The sequence below is a fragment of the Mya arenaria genome, chromosome 2, assembly GCF_026914265.1.
Source record: "Mya arenaria isolate MELC-2E11 chromosome 2, ASM2691426v1".
In the NCBI taxonomy this organism is placed as follows: Eukaryota; Metazoa; Mollusca; class Bivalvia; order Myida; family Myidae; genus Mya; species Mya arenaria.
Genome location: NC_069123.1, coordinates 61849823 through 61872473, shown reverse-complemented (window position 1 = coordinate 61872473; position 22651 = coordinate 61849823). Strand labels below are relative to the sequence as shown.

At 36.2% G+C, this 22651-nt stretch overlaps 1 protein-coding gene across 5 annotated transcripts in view; it reads left to right on the top strand.

Annotated features, from left to right (window-relative positions):
• The first annotated feature begins 3690 nt into the window (after positions 1-3690).
• Positions 3691-22651, top strand: part of LOC128206277 (proteoglycan 4-like) — a 37166-nt gene continuing 18205 nt past the window's right edge. Inside the window, exons 1-3 of one of the 5 annotated variants that reach the window (XM_052908652.1) lie at positions 3691-3827; positions 13444-13563; positions 22375-22523. In XM_052908652.1, coding sequence (XP_052764612.1) covers positions 13459-13563; positions 22375-22523 — 254 coding nt within the window. In that variant the 5' untranslated portion in view covers positions 3691-3827; positions 13444-13458. Of the gene's footprint in view, positions 3828-13344; positions 13564-18566; positions 18726-22374; positions 22524-22651 lie in introns of those variants that run through there. The other 4 variants (XM_052908646.1, XM_052908666.1, XM_052908674.1 and 1 more) reach the window with 4 other exon arrangements.

Below are 22651 nucleotides of genomic sequence, written 5' to 3'. Positions count from 1 at the left end.
AAGAATGAGAAAGTATGTTGAATGTCGGTGTTAGATCGCAATTTATTTCACTCGTAATGATATAACTATTGATTTTATCATTGAAAATATTGCTTTTAGCGACCTCTCTTTAGAATAAAGTTCGATCTTCACGAAATCAACAAATATTGGTTATATTGTTCATGGTCAAATTTGTATAATATGAAAAAAAAAAGTTCGTGGTCGGAGAAAAAAATCTTGAAATCTACATGTTTATCATGAAACCACATGTGTGATATTGAGGGAATTTCAAAAGGCTGTTTATGGCAATCGTAATGTGTCATCTCCACTAGCATTCGATAAGGTGGACGAACGCACTGGTTCTTGGGGCTGATTTCACACAAAAATAAGTCGAGAAAATAGGTCCCAGCTTGATATCTTTACTATGCTACTTAATTAGTTGTAGAAGCTGATAATAGTGTAGATCTGAAATAACATCACTGTTCACAAGATATGAAGAATATTTGAAAAAGGTCAACATGACCCTTGATCAATTTCATGAAATATGAAATGGCTTATGTGTTGCACCCTTGGCGAACAAGTGTATTAAAAAGATATACTGCAGAAAACGGTATAACTAACGTGCAAATACATTTGCTGAAACGAGACATAGTTTAAACGAATTGAATAGTAAACACTTTATAAACGCTTAGATTATGTTTCATGCACACATTTGTAACCATACCTTATGAAAAATACCGATTATGCATAAACAATGTGGAATGAAACAGTATTGCAATACACTCAACTCTTCGATTCATTGAATTTCTGATCAGCATGCGTTTTCTTATCTCACATGCATTGAATATATTAAAATATCTCATGGGTTTGTTTTGATAACTTAGATTTTAACTGATTAACAGCTACGAACATGCTTTTTCATTTCTGTGTAGTATCCCTTAAAGATGCACTCTTAGTCCCAAATAAGCAGTACTGCAACGCCCCATAGCAGCATCGCCGCATAAACGTGTGTTTTTTTGTGTTTCTGTCGTGATGTTATGACGCTCACCGCATATAGCAGAAATTGCTTATATGGTGCGCAACTGTACCTTTTTGCCACATAAAGAGGATTAACTAAACCATTTATTATAAAGCTAAAAAATAGAGTTCTAATATTTCAACAAAAACGATGGTGATGACGTTGATGATGATGATGATGATGATGATGATGATGATGATGATGATGACGACGATGATGATCATGATGATGATGATGTCCGTCCGTCCGTCTCGAAATCGTACAGACTCCAGAGTCACTTTCATTTATTCATTGGTGTAAGAAGCTTTATAACTGCTTTAATTATTTTTATTTTTATTTTTCAAATAACGACATGATTATTGCCCTTGATTCAGTCAAAATGAGATATTCTTTAAAAAGGCGAAAATATAATATTATGTTACGTCATACGACGATCCAATTTTCTGATTATCCCAGATGACGAAGTTGTGCGGTGTCTTAACATATATTCCCGCCTTTAGTCGGGCCAAACGTCATTTCAAACGTTTTCGCAGAAAGATTAATTGGTTTGGTTCACATTTAAACCGATCTTTCTATTTTTTGTCAGATTACGTCTTTTAAAGTTCGGTTCAAAGCTTGGTTAAGTGGACACAAAAAAACTAAGTTCGACCTTGATGAAACTTTATCAACCACTATTGTACTAGTATGTGTTTTAAGTGAATTATATTCGGTGAAAGTGTGCCTTTTTGCCACATAAGAAAGTCCTGTTTATGCGTTGAAAATCACCACATAAACGTGGTCGATTTCGTTTATGTGGCGATGCTGTTATGCGTCGTTACACAGCACCACAATTACTACTCGTACAATTGTTTTAATTTACCGCAACGGATGAATAGATATCGAAAACAATTGTTCTTATGAAGGAGGTCGTGTTTAATTCGAAAGAAAGGTTGCAGAAAACACAATATTTTTAGCTAATATGTTTACCCACAGAGGCGATAGTTAATTACTGTAAATCTTTTAGGACCCACCCGTTATTTAATATTTGTGTGTTTTTAGCTATTAAATATATGGTTACAATCGTGTATTTAGTAATTATTATGTTCCATAACTGCATTATTCAGTAAGAAGTTAAAGGAGTTTTTACTCAAAAGTTGGTGTTTGTTATACATATATATATATATATATTGATTTTTAAATACGAGTACCACTTTAATGTAATAGCATCGTATGCTATTAAACAAGGGACATTCGAAAAAAGAAAATAGCATTTATTCTCTAACTTATTACATGCTGTACAATATCGTTTTTTTCTGTGTATGTTTGTCTATGTACCCGTTTTAGTACAGAGCTGATGTGCTGATAGTCATAATTTGGTTAGTACTACTTAATACTATCAACAGTTTTAAAATATGCCTGCAATTCGAAATTTGCAAATACTTTATAAAGTTTCGCTCTCTGGATAAGTTTTCTAATTTACCCTTTCATTGTTAAAATAAAAGTACCAATAGTATCGATAGTACATTCATTTCCATCAGAGGTTTGATAGCTATAAATTAAACCAGAATGCGGTACGCATAGCATCATCCTCGCCTCAACACGGTGCTGAAAATGCTAATACAGGTAACCCACACCTTTTGATTTCCAGACTTCCCAGGGCGTTTATTCTTTCTTTGATTATTTTCAGATTTATTTAAAGGAACTCGACACCAGAAAATAGGCAAATACACTATTTCTTCAAAACAAGCCTCGAGTTATCAATACGAACTAGTATTGGGTCGCTTACATCAATATACAATATTAAAAGAATATTTCTAAGCTGTCTCAGCTGTGTTTACCCGTTTAGAAATAGCGCATATTGGTTTTCCTGTTAATAATGTGTATAGTTAGCACATGAAATGCACGTGATTAGTACAAACATATACCAGCGTTATTATTAAATGTATTGGTATTCATGTGATAGACAAACCCAGTAAATTTCGAATTGAAAAAAAAGAATCAAAAAACGTCGAAGAATACATGTGTCGTGGGTGATAAAATACGTCAGTAAGTGAGATTCAATGCGTTGTGCACAACGATATCAATTTTATGTAAGTTTTTGACAAATTTCTGTTTTTCTTGAAATCGTACCATCTGGTGTATAGTCCTTTTAACACCGCTTTGTATAAAACGTTTGCATATCTCATGTCACTACCAAAAAATAACCAATATTTTGAAACACGTCTTAAACGCTTTGAAGAGAACAAATCTGTTCTTTCAAGTTCTCTTTATACGAACTCAGTTTATGGGGTTTTAACTCGAGTATATTCTTACAAAACATATGTATGTATGCTTTCTATATTGTTAACACGGGGAAATATATGAACATCTTTCAGCGAACCGATCATGTACTAATCACTTTCCTGAGAATTTTTCAGACACACAGTTGTGCCTATATACCTTTGAGCCAGGGCGAAATCAAGGAAGCCATTGTAATATTGTTGTATTTAACTATCATTCTTTTTTTCATATCTATATCTCATATATTTTCTTTATTTTCATCTCTTTATCAATATTACGACTTAAAATTTAAGTTACCGAGTATTAAAACATGAAACATTAAGATTCAAATTTGTGTATGGTCGACTCGCTGAAAATTCAGGGAGGTATAATGGACTTAAAACTTGTGCAGGAAATGAAAACAGGTAATGGATTTCTCTCCTCGCGGTTCTTCATGTATATCTACGTTTTGGCACTTGCTTTTCCTATCTTCTACAATGTAGTTAGTGCTTACAGGAGTGTTGTAAATATATTTAAGGGGTCGCCGGGATAAAAAACAAGTTCCAAACTGGAGCTACTTATAGAAACCAAAGTAAGTATTGGCGTTTATTTCGTCATATGGCCGTGTGTGTGTGCATGTTTTAACACCGATATATTGTAACTTGTGTTTCTAACACAGTTGACCACTTTACTATATGTATGTAAGAAAGAAATCAAAACGCTCTTTTTCTATATGTTTCCTGTTAACGTCACTTGGGAATGCTATAAAATACGAAATGGTTATGTATTACACCCGTACCTGTCATATTAAACTCTTTACTCATTTATTCAATACTCGTGTATTCTCCAACAGTTTCGTGCTGATAAGCCTACTGATGATTCATTTGTAAATTAAAGTGAAAATAACGAAATTGTAGTATGCATTCTTATACTGGTCATGTAAATGTTCCTTGTGATTTCAATAGGGTATTACTATCGATATCTGATTAATTCGAACACAGCATCCATGATTACTTGTAAAATAAAACTGGTTCATTTCACGGGAACTGTTCGCTGTTTTGTGCAATAACCTTCATGAAGTAATTACATAATTGTTATAATGTGCCCCGGTAAACATGACACAACAATTGTACAGCATTTGCCGAGCAAAGAGGAGAGCAACTCACAATATAGAGGGAGACATTACGCTGTCACTACAGACTATAAATACTACTAGTTAGTAGTGATTGCAGTGATATGATTTATTTCTTTGAGACGTGTATTGGGTTTTGATCCCTGTGCATTTACAAGAAAATATAAGAGTCTGAAATGAAAAGGGGCTCAATAGATCGTTAACATGTTTTCGGTGTAAATGCCCCCTTTCCTGGTCAGTGACATCCGAAAAACTTTCGGATTCTGCAATCTTTCATAGGGCAGATGGTAGCGCCTCTGATTATTAATCTACTTGTCTCGTCCCTGTATTGTCATTATTTTGATGGCTTGTCTCGTCCTTGTAGTTTTCATTGTTTGGTTCCTACTCTCGTCACTGTGATTGTTTGAGGCTTGTCTCGTCTCTGTAGTTTCCATTGTTTGATGCTTGTCTCGTCTCTGTAGTTTCCATTGTTTGATGCTTGTCTCGTCCCTGTAGTTTCCATTGTGTGAGGCTTATCTCGTCCCTGTAGTTTCCATTGTTTGATGCTTGCCTCGTCCCTGAAGTTTCCATTGTTTGATGCTTGTCTCGTCCCTGTAGTTTCAATTGTTTGATGATTATCTCGATCTTGTAGTTTCCATTGTTTGCTGCTTGTCTCGTCCCGGTAGTTTCCATTGTTTGATGCTTGTCTCGTCCCTGTAGTTTCCATTATTTGATGCTTGTCTCGTCCCGGTAGTTTCCATTGTGTGAGGCTTGTCTCGTCCCTGTAGTTTCCATTGTTTGATGCTTGTCTCGTCCCGGTAGTTTCCATTGTTTGATGCTTGTCTCGTCCCGGTAGTTTCCATTGTTTGATGCTTGTCTCGATCTTGTAGTTTCCATTGTGTGAGGCTTGTCTCGTCCCTGTAGTTTCCATTGTTTGATGCTTGTCTCGTCCCGGTAGTTTCCATTGTTTGATGCTTGTCTCGTCCCTGTAGTTTCCATTGTTTGATGCTTGTCTCGTCCCTGTAGTTTCCATTGTTTGATGCTTGTCTCGTCCCTGTAGTTTCCATTGTTTGATGCTTGTCTCGTCCCTGTAGTTTCCATTGTTTGATGCTTGTCTCGTCCCTGTAGTTTCCATTGTTTGATGCTTGTCTCGTCCCTGTAGTTTCCATTGTTTGATGCTTGTCTCGTCCCTGTAGTTTCCATTGTATGATGCTTGTCTCGTCCCGGTAGTTTCCATTGTTTGATGCTTGTCTCGTCCCGGTAGTTTCCATTGTTTGATGCTTGTCTCGTCCCTGTAGTTTCCATTGTTTGATGCTTGTCTCGTCCCGGTAGTTTCCATTGTTTGATGCTTGTCTCGTCCCTGTAGTTTCCATTGATTGATGCTTGTCCTGTCCCTGTAGTTTCCATTGTGTGATGCTTGTCTCGATATTGTAGTTTTTATTGTGTGATTGATTGTCCCGTTCAAAAAACACCAGCAGGAATTTTGCACGAACCTGTCTCCTGCCAATCAACGAGGTTCTCTTGACTGATTATTTTGATTGTCTTAACAGCTGAGTGTGATTTTGGATTTGAAAGTAAACTATGAATTATTTAGCACCACGCAGTGCACGTAAATACTGCAGAATGTTTGATGCAGGTGATTAGTACAAGTAAAGGCTAGAACTTATAAAACTGTTCGTTTCAGTTATTGTGTCACTCACAAAACACACATGTTGATTCAGAAAGCAAAATCCGTGTGTTTTTGTATACGAGTTTCTAAAGTGCGGTGTTGTGGTGTTGTATTTTTCCTATCGTAATGATTGCTTTTCTTTCACCGAGATATGCAGTAGAATCCAAGCATACGCGGTTTATTTGTTTACAAAAGGCAGGTTGCACTGTGATAATACACGTGCACGCATTTTGTATGTCTTGAATACCAGGTTATATGAAGACGGCCGCTAAAGTAGTTCCTACACGCAAACTTTAAAAAAAATAAAAAAAATAATAAGAATGTTTTAATATTTAAGAATCATCCATATCAAAGCCTTTTGATCATGGTTTATAAGCTGCAAAACAATAAAATGAAGTTGAAGTTCGATGAGTTTAGTCGTATCGAAGTAAAGCAGTACAGGTTTAAAATTTTCAGAACAATTGCGCGTTTTACAAGTTAGATTTTAAGTACCAGATGATAGAAGTATGCTGTTACCTGCACTTTGGCCCGTCTCTGTAGCGAGAATTCCTATATAGTAATCAGACTTCAACTGTTATTTGGTAAGCTTAACGTTGCGTATTATATCAATATTTATACATACCTTTCTCTAAAATATAGCAAAAATACCGAATACGAAAATATATCAATTTTTCGAATACGGAAACCGCAAATACTAAAGGTGTGTGCGGGTTTACTTCCGCTGTGCGTTATACCGACTGCTATCTGATCCATTACATTTGCTCGTGTCGTTGACGTCCTCGGGGAATAAAAGACGGCCTCATCGGACGGTTTCTTACAAGGTTTCAATGGTTTCAAACTACAATGAGGAGTTACAAAGATCGAAGTGCTTTGTACTTTCATTCAGAGAGCCATTTGCCGAAGGTAAGACATTGTTAATGTTGCATTGTCAAGAACAACCAAACACTATAACTTTCTAAAACCTACTCAAATAACTTAAATACAAGCACAACCAAAAAATTATGTTTATTAGTATTATTTGTTCAAAATAAATTCTGTACATGTGTCTCACGACATACAAAAAATGAATAAAACTCAATAAGTGTAATATATTTTGGAATCTCGAGATCTCTTTCTTCCATTAAGCATTTTTTGAATCATTAAATATTCAAAATATTCTGGTGAGTTGACATCATTGTACATAGACATTGAAATATTAAACTGTCTGTATATTTCAGAGACGAAACAATTCAGTCGTATGGAACATGTGAACGTGCTGTTGGTAGTTTAAAGATGTCAAACAATTCCAAAAGCGAAATCTCGCTTCAATCTAACCTGGCAACAACCCTCATCTCTTGATACTTTTGATAATGGAAATGCGTGGGGTTTTGTGGCGCCATTAGCAGAAAACTAAAGGCTGGTGATGGGTTTTAAGGCAGTACACTGGGCGGAGCGATGCATAACCAAGCGTATTGGAATCTGCTTACATTATATATATATGTGTGTGTGTGTGTGTGCGTGTGTGCGTGTGTGCGTGCGTGCGTGTGTGTGTGTGTGGCATAACACAGTCAGCTTTGAACGACACTAACACATGTCTTCCATCCATACAGCTTCACACACCGGAGATTCGTCAGCAAACGCTTCTTGTGGCCTAAGTATTGTTGACACTATTTCAAATTAAGAGCTGGACTCAGGATTTTAAACATACTTTACTAGTGCATATACTTGAAAGTTGAGAAAAAAATCATATAAATGTACATTTAACCTCATTCGTAATAAAATTTACTTTGTTCTGACCACGTTCTAATCATGTTTCTAGTACGTTCATAACGTAATAACAATCACGTGTTGGAATGACGACAATAAAATCCGACACGTTTCTGCCAGTCCTTATTCGCCGCTTGAAACTGTCTTTTCTCTTGCTTTACCATCGCACAAATGAACAAAGATTAAACATGTTAAGAACTGCAAGGTTATCAATCTTTATTGGAAACTTTTACTTAACCCTTGAAGTCAGCATCAGTCTGTAATAATTTTGTGAACCATGATTTTGTGAATGATGAACCAGTGAGGAAACGGCTAGTATGTATACCCAATCTTGTCTGATTGTATTGCGGAAAGGACGGACGTTGGTGTGCACACGTGCCCCGATCCTACCATGCCATGGCACGTCTCTATTACGATCGCAATTCAGTTCGTAGAATGAACATCTTGTTTTAAGTACGATGTAATTCTGTCTAATTGAAGGACGGGGTGGTCTCCCGTTCTGGAACAACATGTCCATCAAGTTCGTAAACCAACCGTACGAATTTGCTTCTACGTCCACTTCGTTTGCACACAGTTTGAGCCCGTCGGCTACATTTTTTATATACTTAATGATGTAAAAGATGTAAAGGATGACTACAGACGGTAGACGCTTAGAAACAGTGTCTCCATAAGGTGAACGGGCAATTTTACCCGATATGAACTTCATATAAACGGACTTCAAACGAAATAAAGGAGAGATGGACGTATGAAGAACTGGTTGTGATGCCGAATTTAAGCGTTCTAGCCTGAAAACAGTGTGATCTTTATTCGACATTGCTAAAAGTGAGTTGATTCGTCGATAACCATGCCGCAAGTTGGGGTTGCTGTATTACATAAATAGCAATAGGAACTTTTTTGTTTAAGATACAGCAATGTGATAGGGACATTGTGTAATGTTTTATATATTTTGATATTTCTATTAGCACTGGTTGACCTTGCCTGTACAACTTTTACCTTCTTTTTCACTTTTGCAATTGTATTGCCGTCGGTGACCTTTACCTTGACATTTGATTTACTTTCTTTCTCCCGAACCAACAGCAATGGAAAGGGAAGCTTGCGTAAACTTTTGCAAACAAATATCAACGTTGTCCCTGTAGGATTTTAGCCATAACAGCTTGACCTATTTTCTCAGTGTTGGTGCTAAAACATTAAAATTAACATAATGGTGACACGTTTGCAACAAAAAACAATACTGTCTTTCGATGACCTTGACCGAGACTTTTTGCCGAACTTTATAAGCCGCATCAATGTAACTTCCATCCATGTCAAAACATGAATTAACAAAGCTGGTAGGGATGAAGTGTCGTATAATTCAATAGTAGATTTCTACCCAATCAGTTTACTTATTAGAACGTCAAGCAAACTATTTTCAGTGACATGGCGGTGTAAGCGATGACGGCGTCAGGTATAAAATGTTATTAGTTTAATTCAGAAACTTGAAAATGCATTTAAATGTGTCTATATGCATGATTTCTTTGTCAGGTTTAAAAGTACTGGTATTACACTCCGCTGACAGTTGTTCTTTTAGTAAACTCATTTTGCATCAAGTTGTTGGGTGCTGCAAGTACATCCATATCCGCGGATATTAATTTCATAAATAATACTTTTACGTTTGATTGATCCGTTATCTTTTTTATTTCTTCTGAATTATTTTGTTAATCAATTAAAATGGAGTTAACTGTCATATTGATTCATTTCCTTTCTTCCGGCCCTTTAAGCTCAAACAACATATTAATATAGTAGATGGCTCTCGATAAATATATAACGTGATTTTTTTTATTTTCTATATTTGTAATGATAATGTTTTGTGTATCACTAGGCTCAGGATACAGCTTGGCAAACCAGCCACCACTTGGTCTCCATCATCTGTTGCATCCATCTGCGGGCATGTAAGGCGGATGTCGTAGTTGGCGACGACAGAATCAATTTCTCTTTCAAATGAGCCAACGCGTATGAATAGCTGATTGAACTTCTTCCTGTCATTCTGAGTCTAAATTGGGGATTTTGGGGTCGTAATGTTGTTCTATAAACTGGGAAGTCTGGTTGCACAATGTGCGGGTGGTTTTTAACACCTCATCGCATCGTCCGTTGCGATGTAGCACAACCTTACACCCTCTCATTCGAAAACTCATATGACTGTTCCAAACATTCCCCGTGTATTTCTGTAACTACAGAGCACTTTGTCTCGGCCATTTCACGACATTAATACAAATTGAAGGGCTTTATTGTATTGGACGAGTTGGTCGATCGTAACTTAGCACATGACATCATACAGATCTTTGAGGACGTGGATGAGGGGCTGCCGATTTACGTCTCTCTTGGCTTCCTGCATTTTATACACGCGCTCAAGATGTCTATATGGCATGGTATTTACAACCTTTAATGCTGGCTGGGACTTGTAAACGTTTTTGTTAATGATTGAAGTATTCAAACCGTTGATTGCGTTATTTAATCTTTGCCTTTGGCCTAAAATAAAATGGTTCATTACTGTTTATTTTTATTTACACGTTTAAAACGGCATACTGTCAGGTCTTTTTTCGACGAAGCCGTCCGGATCCGATGTACAAATAATTTTGTCATCGAGTCATTGATTATTTGAACTGATTGTGAAACACGACACTGACGTGAACTTGTACGTAAAGCTACTCTACAAGTCTACACGACACTGACGTGTACTTGTACGTAAAGCTACTCTACAAGTCTACACGACACTGACGTGTACTTGTACGTAAAGCTACTCTACAAGTACTTGTGGACGTTCAAGTCGTGTTTAATGGTCACTCGTATAAACTCGAATAAATGAGCTTTCAACGTGTTATCGTTCGTTTTTCTAAATGTATACATTATATCATATCTGGATGACGTAGTGCACAAAAAGTAGTTCTCATGAACACGTTCCCGTACAAGTAGTGTGTAAAAACCTCTCAATTGTTGATGTTCATGTTAATGTTCACCAAACATCCAAATGCTCATGATTGCATAAATATATGAACATGTTTTCTCTTTAAGTTTAATCACGCCTGATAAAGAACGAAGTCGCCAATTATACATTGAAACATGGAAAAGATAAACACATGCATGGTTGTCCCAGCATTGGATTTTATTTAACATTTGGCAAAATAGGCTTAGATTAAAAGAATGGATTGCGATATAGTTTTGCATCGTATGCGTACTTTTACAATACGTACTATAACAATACATATATTCATTAATGTATAGGCATGCGTACTTTTACAGGCCTGCGTACTTTTACATACGTACTATAACAAAACATATATTCATTAATGTATAGGCATGCGTACTTTTACAATACGTACTATAACAATACATATATTCATTAATGTATAGGCATGCGTACTTTTACAGGCCTGCGTACTTTTACATACGTACTATAACAATACATATATTCATTAATGTATAGGCATGCGTACTTTTACAGGCCTGCGTACTTTTACATACGTACTATAACAATACATATATTCATTAATGTATAGGCATGCGTACTTTTACAGGCCTGCGTACTTTTACATACGTACTGCAACAATACATATATTCATTAATGTATAGGCCTGCGTACTTTTACAGGCCTGCGTACTTTTACATACGTACTGCAACAATACATATATTCATGAATGTATAGGCATGCGTACTTTTACAGGCCTGCGTACTTTTACATACGTACTGCAACAATACATATATTCATTAATGTATAGGCCTGCGTACTTTTACAATACGTACTGCAGCAATACATATATTCATCAATGTATAGGCCTGCGTACTTTTACAATACGTACTGCAACAATACATATATTCATTAATGTATAGGCATGCGTACTTTTACAATACGTACTGCAGCAATACATATATTCATTAATGTATAGGCATGCGTACTTTTACATACGTACTGCAACAATACATATATTCATTAATGTATAGGCATGCGTACTTTTACAATACGTACTGCAACAATACATATATTCATTAATGTATAGGCATGCGTACTTTTACAATACGTACTGCAGCAATACATATATTCATCAATGTATAGGCCTGTGTACTTTTACATACGTACTGCAACAATACATATATTCATTAATGTATAGGCCTGTGTACTTTTACATACGTACTGCAGCAATACATATATTCATCAATGTATAGGCCAAAGACCGTTTCATAAAGATTCCTATGAACGAGGTTAAACCTTGGAAAGATTTTCAACCGTAGTGTTTGAGGTTGAAAAATGCTCCTAGGAAGTCTGTAGCAACTGTATCTGTACCCTTGTCGCCCAGGGGCATGTTTTTTTACATCGGATATCAGGGTATCAGCAATACCACCAGAAATATGTTGCTCTTAACGAATTTTGTAGTTTGTCCAGGAAATACAATCAATGAGTTTAATTGTTTAGATAAATTAAACAAGACGGTGTTATGCCAAAGCATTTTATTATCGGAAACCATTTCAGAATTTATCATGCACAACATGAATTTTAAAGACTAACTATTTATGTAATACAATATTTCAACATTTACACAATGCATGATATTTAACCAATCATCTATAGAGATGGCTCTGGTTCGTACACAAGGGACAGATTAATGCTGGAATGATTTGTCTGTCAAAATAGAGGAGCATACGTACTATTCTGTTTTGCAAGGGGCAATGACTGCAATACAGTCAGTATACTTGCATTAGCACAGGGCAAGTGGCATGGAATCTGTTACAGTACAACAGTATTTGTATATTGGGCTGTTTTCTCTAATAAATGTTTCCAATGTATTAAGTTACGTTATCTAATTCATTACAAAATAACTATCATATAAATAGTCAAAGGTGTTACAGGGAGACCTGTGCATTGTACATAGCAAAATGAACGGTAACACACCATGACAGCAGTAAAATGTACGTGTCTGTAGATTTGCGAGCTTGCCAAGCATTTCGCTGTTGAATCGTACATGCATACGTCTACAGCATTGGGTTGTCGTACATGCATACGTCTACAGCATTGGGTTGTCTATCTTTTCCTCACACTTGCATGTGGTTGTGTTGTTTTGTTTGTGTTAATGTTGTTAGTTTACTTTGTTCTTGTTTTATATTTTATTGACAATTCTGAATGCTAGTAAGTGGGGGTTGTCTTTGAAACGTGATTTAGTAAATGTTGGTGTATGTACATGCCATTTTTATATAATTTTGAATTATAATATCATACAATTTATTTTTGTTTTGAGAACTAAGTTTTTCTACTATAAACGTTAACACGATACTGACGATGTAAGATTATGAACATCATACTCAAGACATGGTGTTTATACATATTGTATGTAATTAACTGTCATCTTTATATATTTTCTCTTCGTTCTTTATTGGTACAGGTCATGCAAAGTTCTGCAAATTATTGCTATTTAATTTCATACCATGGAAGTAAATAATTGCTTACAGATCAGCGATTCCAAAACATACTTCCAGCTGATAAGCATTATACATGTAGTCTGAGGAACTGTTGTTTATCGATGGCGCACGCCAGAAGAACGTTAGAAAATGAGTGAGAGAGATTATGCTCGTGCTGAGATTCTCTGAGAGAGAGAGCCTCGTTCCCATATTGTTCGAATTTCCGTCAGAGATAGTGTTTCACTTTGTGTTTTGTAGGATGGAATAAAAAGGATGTCTCTGGTACAGGTGCGACTGGCCCGGGACTCCCTGCAAACCCAGTGGGGCTTCCGGTTGCAGGGAGGCAAGGATTTAAAACAGGAGCTCGTCGTACAAAGGGTGAGTAGCTCAGTTTTCTTCTCACCTTGATGAAACCGTTTACCTGCTCTACCATATTTAGTCCGGCGAGCGCGAATGCATCAATGAAACACTGTTGCCGTACCTCTCAGAGATCTGCTCTGCGCTGCTCTTCACAAGTTTGTAAACTTGCTTCCCGGCTTTGGCAATAAATATACACAACTTCCTCTTCCGTGTTCAACAACACTAGAGGGCAGCTCTTGACGCTAAAATCAGGTGTTCTCATATTTCGGCCTAGGAATATAATAGGGCTTAGAGTATAGCTGGTAGGTGTGTGCGTGTACATGTTTGTTTGAGCAAATTGCTTTTTTACTGGTATATGCTTGTGCTTCTTGTATTGTATCAATTGCTTTGCAGTGACACTTTCTTAAATAGTCGTAAGATTAACAATAGTCTCTTTTTTAAGCTTCTAAAATTTACTACAGTTTTGGTAACTTATTAGCTATGATATAAAACTCATGGGTAATTTCCCCGCGGGATGTATTACATGTAATATACTAAAACAAGGCAGACACATGATTAGTGTAATTCCAGAACGCTAATTAACCTAATTGGAAATTGATGAACATGCAATTAGTAAAGGTTATTGGGTGGGGAAAAAACTCAACGGGACACTTGTATTGTTTTTTTTAAATAAGTGTTTAATATAAAAAATTGTTATTTGTTTTGGAATTTTGATATTCGAATTATTTGTAGATTTACAATTGAAAGCTCATTTTTATAATTCGACAACGCGAAGTGATCCGTCACTGCACTTTTTATTTTTGAATTGACCTTGTTTTAGGGTATTCAGCTCCATTTGCATCATTTTATGTAATCGTAGGGAAGTTGGTGGTTACATAACTTCAACTTTTAAAACAGTCGTTGTGAAAATAATAGTAATAAACCATGAATGACAGCTGTTGGATTCCAACTTAAGTCTGATAAAGGTACATACTTTATTTTTTAGAGAATTGTAATTGTCTGCAATACCGTGACAAAGTTGATGTTTCAGACCTCGTTTTTGCATTAATGCCCACTTATGATTTGTTTGTAATTCTGTATTTTATATTTCTTTACAATATATTCCCTTGACCATTGGATACAGTTCAATATATACACATAGGTACGAGATGCGCGGTGTGCATAGTTCCATAATTGATCACAGGTGCTCTACCCATTGATAGGAATCAGTTCTCTATGGCACACCATTAACTAGATTAAAGATTGTATGTAGATATGAAAACAAAAAAGACTTTGTGATGATTGAAGCCTCGATATGTTCTTCGTGAGAATTAAATATTCATGAACAAAACCAATTAGATATCCAGGGTCTTACTCTTTTGTGTGTGTGTGTGTGCGTGTGTGTGTGTGTTTTCATTTTAACTTTTATTATTTTTGTATGTAACTGTTTTAACTTATGTAAGAGCTATTTATTTCAAATCATATATTTAACACAATACAAGAATTACCATTCATTTATACATATTCCCTACTTGCAGTAAACCTCATATAAATGCAATTAAACATGTGGTTATAATTTAGTAAAATGTATTTTAACTCTTATTGAAAAATCTTAATTGCTGTTAAAGTACGTTGAAATATTTACGATTATATGATTTAGAATGTAATTAAATTGTGTTTTAATTCTACTCCATTAGCAATTAAAAAAATCCTATTCAAACCCTTATATATTACATGATGGTGCTACTTACAATTTTTCGTCACACACCATTACACCACTAGTATATTACATTATGAAAACAGCGAAGATAAAAGGTAAAAATTTGATCACGTCATAAAAAGAATGGTATTATAGTTGATTATGTAATAAAGCGACATGCCACTTAAACCAGCCATAAGTCGTGACTTGCTTTCGAATGATATAACACTTTAGTAATCTTTATTTTAGCAATAAGGTTTTTGCCAAGTTAAAATAACAATTATACTTAAAACAGGACTTCTCAAATGTTTCGCTTAATTAAAACACCTCATTTCCTTTTAAATCACACAGTCGACATTTGGTAGGAGATATTGAATGTCGCAAAATGTAAACATACTTTTTCGATAACCATATCCTTTCCTACTTCCAAAAAAATCGTTGGCATTTTTCTGGCGCTCTTAAAATGATCTTGAGTTGCTCAATACGTCCTTGGCTAGATTAATGACCGAAAAGCAATTAAGTGATCTTCTGAAACAACAAGGATTTGTGTTAAGTATCTGAAGCAAGTTTACGACATACATCCAAACCGGCATCAGCCATTCTCGTACAGCAGAGCGGGGTTGCTATGCGTACAACAGATGGATAGTTAGATTGATCATGGTCAAACCTCTGATTAATGAGAATGGCATCAACTGGCAGAAACAAAATACACATTTTCAAAAAAGGCATTGACATCACAAAGCTTGAGATAAAAGGAGATAGTAACTAAAGGATTAAACGACAAAGGAGACACAAGACATTTTGCAAAAAATACAAATTTATTCTTTGCTTGACGGATTTTGACGAAAGGAAATATAAGGGTTATATCCTCACTTAAGTGTTTCTAAATATTTCGACTAATTTTTTCTATGATTTCTGACAAACGAACTATCCGTCATAGTCATAGCTGTTGCTATGGCAACCTGACTTTTCTTACTGGTCGAAAAGGGACGAGACAAGCGAACATTAAACAAGACATAAAACTCCAGTCAATCATACGTTACAAAACGTACATCTATGTAGTTGCCCTTCCATTTATATAATTCTTGGACTGTCTTGTCTTGTCGGGGCTTAAACCTGAATATTAACATTGGCTTAGTCTATACAAATGTATATACAGAAAAATTGTGTTTAGAATATAACTGTGTATTGTATTGATCATTTGACCGTTACTTATAGTGAAACAATCGTTAACGCCGTTTCAAATATCAGCTGTTCCTGTTCAAAAAGGTTTAATGACGATAAAAGATTTTTCTTTTTAATTTTGCCTGAAAAAAATAATATCTCAAATATAAATCAATTACAACAGACAGAGAAAGTGAAAATAAAGGGATTTATTCAAATGTTTCGTGCCTTTATTCAATTACAAAATCACGCCCAACGTTGAAACTGCGTGAACGCAAAAAAGGTGGAATCAATCCTTAATTCAGGGCATTCAATCAAACACTTTTCTCGCAATTTGTTTTCAAACGAGAATGGAGGAGCTATCAAATTTTAGACACGCCATATCAAAGTCACATGTTGAACAATTATGGGCTGTGCACTAATACTGTCATGCAAGTGTACAAGCTGACGGACTTATGTTATTGTCTGACTTATATTGTAAATGAAAAGTCACAGACACTCCCTGTAAGTGAATTTACGAAAGCACTGCGCCGGTTTGGCCTTCCCGTGAACAGAAAACACTTCAACATTAATAACCAGTCAATCAAATGTGAGATATCGCCGTAACGGATATTGAGAAAAAAAAAACTGCATGTGCATTCAGCAGCAGAACACCAACCTGCCAAAGTTGTGTTGAATGGGTCTAATGACACCACGACCATATGGGCATTTATGCTTGCAATGGTGATAAGAACCTGAATGACATTGTACGCATAGTGAATTCAGTTTAAATATATTTTATTCAACATATATGTATATATCAAACATAAGATTGGAACATTATTTCTTTTACAAAAATGTATCGAAACGTATTAAAACGAAAGCTTCTCCCAGCTCCCCACATGAGAATGACTCAAGATAATTTGCTTCCTAAAATAGTAACAATTCGAGATCACGATCAGGAGAGTCCAAAAATATCAAAGCCGTTTACAGAGGGGTAGTTGCAGGCAATAGTGGCGGCGTTATCGGTGCACACTTTAACTCAATAGCTGCTGGCACTGATATCTGCGAAACAGTCGTTTCGGAGTAGCGGATGCTATTAAAGTTAAAGATACGACTGCATTGCAGCTTTTTGCGTGATATAATGCCACACTATGTCTACATTACACCAATATTCAAAAAAGGTTTTACCTACCTAGAGCGCATGATCTATACTGTATGACTATGCGTAAAAAATACTTCAATTCTGAATACTAGAACCACTTGTTGCTTACTTAGTTAACACTGTCAATGAAACCATAACAGCTTGGGGATTACACATAGCTTTCTTCGGACGTCCAATGGCTTTAAAAGCTGTCCACGTATTTTAGAAAGTCTTACCAAAGCCAGCACGAATCTGCATAGGAAAGATAAAAGTAAAAATGTATATAGTGATAAAATAAGTAACAAAGGACTTGTACATTACATGTATAACCAACGGGCCATATTTAATTTGTTAAAACATCTAATTATAACTTAAATTTTACTAACCGTTTAATATTACGTCATGTAATATTGGTGGGAATAGAAGTCTCATATTTACAATAACAACCCAGACAATTGAAGATGAAGATGCCGAAACCTTACATACTTTCCCATGTACTGTAGTTCTGACATAAAAATACTTCACAACGGTGAGCAAGATCTAGGGGCTGTTCAGGTATTTGTTTCCACTAAGATGTTGATAATGAATGAAAGGTCTAGTTAGGTTAGATATAGCAGATACATGGTTCTGTTGCACTCCTTTGCATACAACTGAACTTGTTGCAGACATGTAGATCGGTATCTCTCATAAGAACCGCTATCTTTTCATATTAATCGGTCGTTGCTGTCTGAGTTGATTTCGTTTCAATGACCAGCATCGGCAAAATCAAGAAATAACGGAAGGGCAAACATATAAAAGCAGACGTATGGTCGTGAAAGACAACACACGTCAAGAACGCAGTAGACAATAAATGATGGTAGTTGTCCCAAGAAAACAAGTGGGATGTATATTTTATTTGTCCTTGGTACTTATATATAAATGTTACTTTCCGTTTGCTTGCAAGTCTCCAGGAAACCTCTGACTTTATTAAACACAGGACCCGTGCCAAGTCTCCGGCATTCCTGCCACTTGGTAAATGTTACTAGTGGCGTTTATGCCTCTCATCTAATGAACGCATACACACATACACGAATATTTCGGTGGTGCTGTTCTCATTACGTGTACGCGGGGTTAGGGTGTATATGAATAGTTTTATGTGTACTGGAAAACAACAGATCTGGGATAATGCGGCTCGTGCTTAAAGCAAGGACACACAGTGAGCCTATAACTATTGATGTACGTGTACTTTTGTTGCTTTCATAAACTCATTGATGGTCTTTGGTAATTGCATAAATATGTGTCTGCTACATATGCATGTACTGTATTATATGAGCTATCAGGGGTGTATAGCATAGTGTAGTGAGGACAGCTGGTTGCTCTTATAATAGCACAGCGCTCTGTGATTGTTGAATATTGGTAATTGATACGTGTTACCGAGCGATCCACACCTGTTCAATCGTTCTGAGGGTATACCCCGATGAGAGGGCTGATACACTCTCTATTAGTTCGCACTTTCATGCTTCTGTTTAGCTACTTGGGACGTGCTCGTGCACGGGGAGTTGACTGTGTTACACTTTAGCACACTTCGTGTGTCTATGAACAATCTCGATCATACCGAGACATTTTTAGAGTTTTATCATATGCTTTCCGTTTCGCGCGCTCTCAATTCCAAATTAAACGTAAGCTCGCACAGGGCTGGGAAACAAATCCAACGACGTCATTTCTGAAAAGACGTTAAATTAAGTTCGCATAACATTTGGCACGCTTTTCTGAAAAACTACAATAAGCTGTCATTTAAAACCCTTTTTAGGCATATAATAAAGAGAAAAAATATGTGATTCAGTGTAAGATCATAATATTTTTCCCCTCGTGAACACCAAAAGTAAATATTTCACTCGTGGATATAAATATAGTTTTTGGTATCCACACGGTGATATATATTACGATAACACACTAAACCAAACACTTAATCCATGTAATCTGTGCTGCCGAAGAGAGTTGTTTTCATGACTCAGAGAAGAACAATCTCGATACGTGCGGGTATTCGACACGTGTTCATAACAACTGCACATCAGAAATATGTAATTGCGTAATAAGTTTAATAACTTATCTCAGAATGTACTCTAACGTTTCTCAAGCCGTGCCCCCCCCACACACACACACCCCACACCCCCAACCCAAACTTTATTGTTACCCTATACAAGGATGATACTTGATCATACGAATGCACTGGCAGTAAAGTGATCTTATTTCTTTCTTTTTATTATAGGGAAACGTGATTAGAAACGCAGTTTAAGCAAATGGCCTAAGTTTATGAGGTTAGGGTTACAGGAGTAACTACCATTCAAACCTTTTCATAATTTAATAATGCAATCGAATTTGCAGGGATGATACCCTCAACTTAACTTCAACGATAAACCTGTTGAGATGCACAACGAAGGCTCAATGTCACGTGGACACTTAACGAAACACTCACACAAACACGCACGCACACACACATGCACGCACGCGCGCGCACACGCAAACACACATACACACACACACCTTCATGACACAACGAAGACAGATAACATATGCATCAAAATATCTTAATTGATAAATGTATGTGTATGTCGGCGAAACAGGGATATCACTGGAAGTTCACTTTACTCTTCTTATTCGTTAAATTGAAATAAATGAAAAAAACGACCCGACCTAGGGATGAATGAATTATGTAGATTGGCTTGTATGTATTATATACAGATGTACACACTTGTATGAAATATACCACTTGTGTGGACGTGATATTGGACTTCAAAAATCTTCAAACATAGTTACAATTTATTATAAATACTTCCATAGCAGGTACCTGTTTCAATAGCATCTTAGTCGTAAACCTAATGCTGGCTGCTTGAGAGTGCGCGAGTACACCCTTAATTGTAATTGTTACCGGTAGAATCTATGCGATAAATGTCATTGAAACGCAGTTTACGCCAAAAACAGAGTTACACCTTGAAACTGAACAAGGGCTCTTTACTGCGTCTTTCACGTTCTTGAGCTGTTTTTGTGGCATTTCGGGTATCACATAAACATCAAATACATTTAGTGCTCTAGTGAACACAGGATAAGGTAAGTGCTACACATATTTTATATAATTAGATGACAAAGAAAAAAGGTTTGGGACGTGCTTTCAGCTGGCACGTAATCGTTAAAATAATAAAACACATCACACATTGGTATCAGTCTTAATGTCGATCGTATGTAGATAATAATCTAAACGTATAAGTAACTAGAACATTAACATGAAGAGAACATACTTTATATAATAATTCGTTAAGTATTTGCTAGTCTATGACTTATGAAATGCAGAAAGGCGATTTCAGTTGCAGAAAAAATAGGGTATGAATTAGATTCGATGGCTTAACCGCAGTGAGGCAATTGAGGTTAAAATGTTCGGCCGTTGAATCCGATATGTACCGAATCATAGCTATGATGCAAAACAGTGTTGTTGTTTTTCTTTTAACTTTAAAGCATTATCAGGTTTAAAACATTTGACATAAGTTGTGCGCCTTTACCCTTCGCATTACAATAATAAAGTAAGTTTGAGGAACAAAGCCCCAACATCTCCAACAAGCTTTAGTCCCTCATAACAGGATCAAGTTTGGTTGTCAAATGTGGTTGGGTATTTTTTATGTTTAATTCTCATTTTTAAGAGTTTTGAGACTTTTGACGGAAATTATTTTAAAGATAATCATGCTAAACTATTGTTGTTTCTATGTGTAATGAAGTTAAGGAATTCATTTAGCTTAATGAAATGAGATCCACTACCCCGTTATCAGTGTGTGTATACCACGTGATAAATTACGTCATATATGCTACGTCGGAAGGCAATATTTTGCTTAAAATGAAGACTTAAATCAAAGATAACTGTTCTTTTACTACACCATTTTAAATAAAACAAAGGGCAGTCTATGCCTCTTAAATGGCCAGGCCTTCGTTTTATTACCGGGGTTTGATAAGGTGATTAGTTTTATCAAACACCGACAAATCTGTTTCCAAAATAATACTTTGACAGTGCTCCACCAGACGGCCGTATTGTGTAAAGGTTTGTCGAAGTGTTGAAAGAAACTAAACTCGCAATCAAACTCTGGTAAAAGACCGAAGGTGGGGCTCCGCAAGCGGCGTAGACTGCGCTTTATTTCATTTTAGATTATGAAGAAATAGTGAAGTTATCTTTGTTTAAAGTCTTCTTTCAAATCAAAATATTGCCTTCTTACGTAGCATTTATGACGCAATTTATCACGTGGTATATACTCACTGGTTATGCTTAAAGGGACTATTTCATGGTTTGTAAAATGCACCTTTATGGGCGAAACTAAGACAAAAGAATGGCAAATTATTGGGAGTGTTAAAAATGAGATACGGACGGCCTGAACCCTTTAACAATTGTAATATGTTCAAAAGTTGACTTTGAAGTCCACGATTTCGAAAAGCATTAGTTCAGCGATTCAGCAAAAACTGTAACGTAATTGACTGATTTACATTATCACGTGATGCTACCTATGTGTTCAATAAAGGTTAACATTTCCGTCAGCTTACGTACAAGTCCTTGTATTAGAGTCTGTGGTAGTAGTTGTCTGTTTTTCTTGACTGTACAAGTTTTGGTTTGCTCCTCGCTACAGGTTTTTGTTAAAAGTTAATTGTATATTTTCAAGCAATTTCGGTATCAAAGAGTGAAATAATTATAATAAAAGTGGTTTTAGATGCATTACAGGGGAAAATCGTTTTTGATGTAAAAACGTGACCGAGTCCCTTTAAGAGATTCTGATAAATTGGTCATTAACCTTCGAAGCACTGACTCCTAACAAACTAGTTCATGAAATAAAGGATGTGCTTGTTCTCGCAGGTGTTCGCGAACACGCCCTCTGAAGGCGAGCTGCAGCGTGGGGACGTGATTTTGGCGATCAACGGTCGAGACCTCTCCAACTTCACTCACAAGCAGGCACAGGATGCCATATCGGGTGGAGGAGGACAGATAGAGTTCCTTGTACAGAGGTATGAATTGTGAAATAACATCAAACATAGCTTGCCCAGTTAGATAGGTCGATGACAATATCAATGTCTGCCATACATGGATTCACCATCTATCTCCGTTGCCCAGAGATAATGCGTGTCTGGACCAG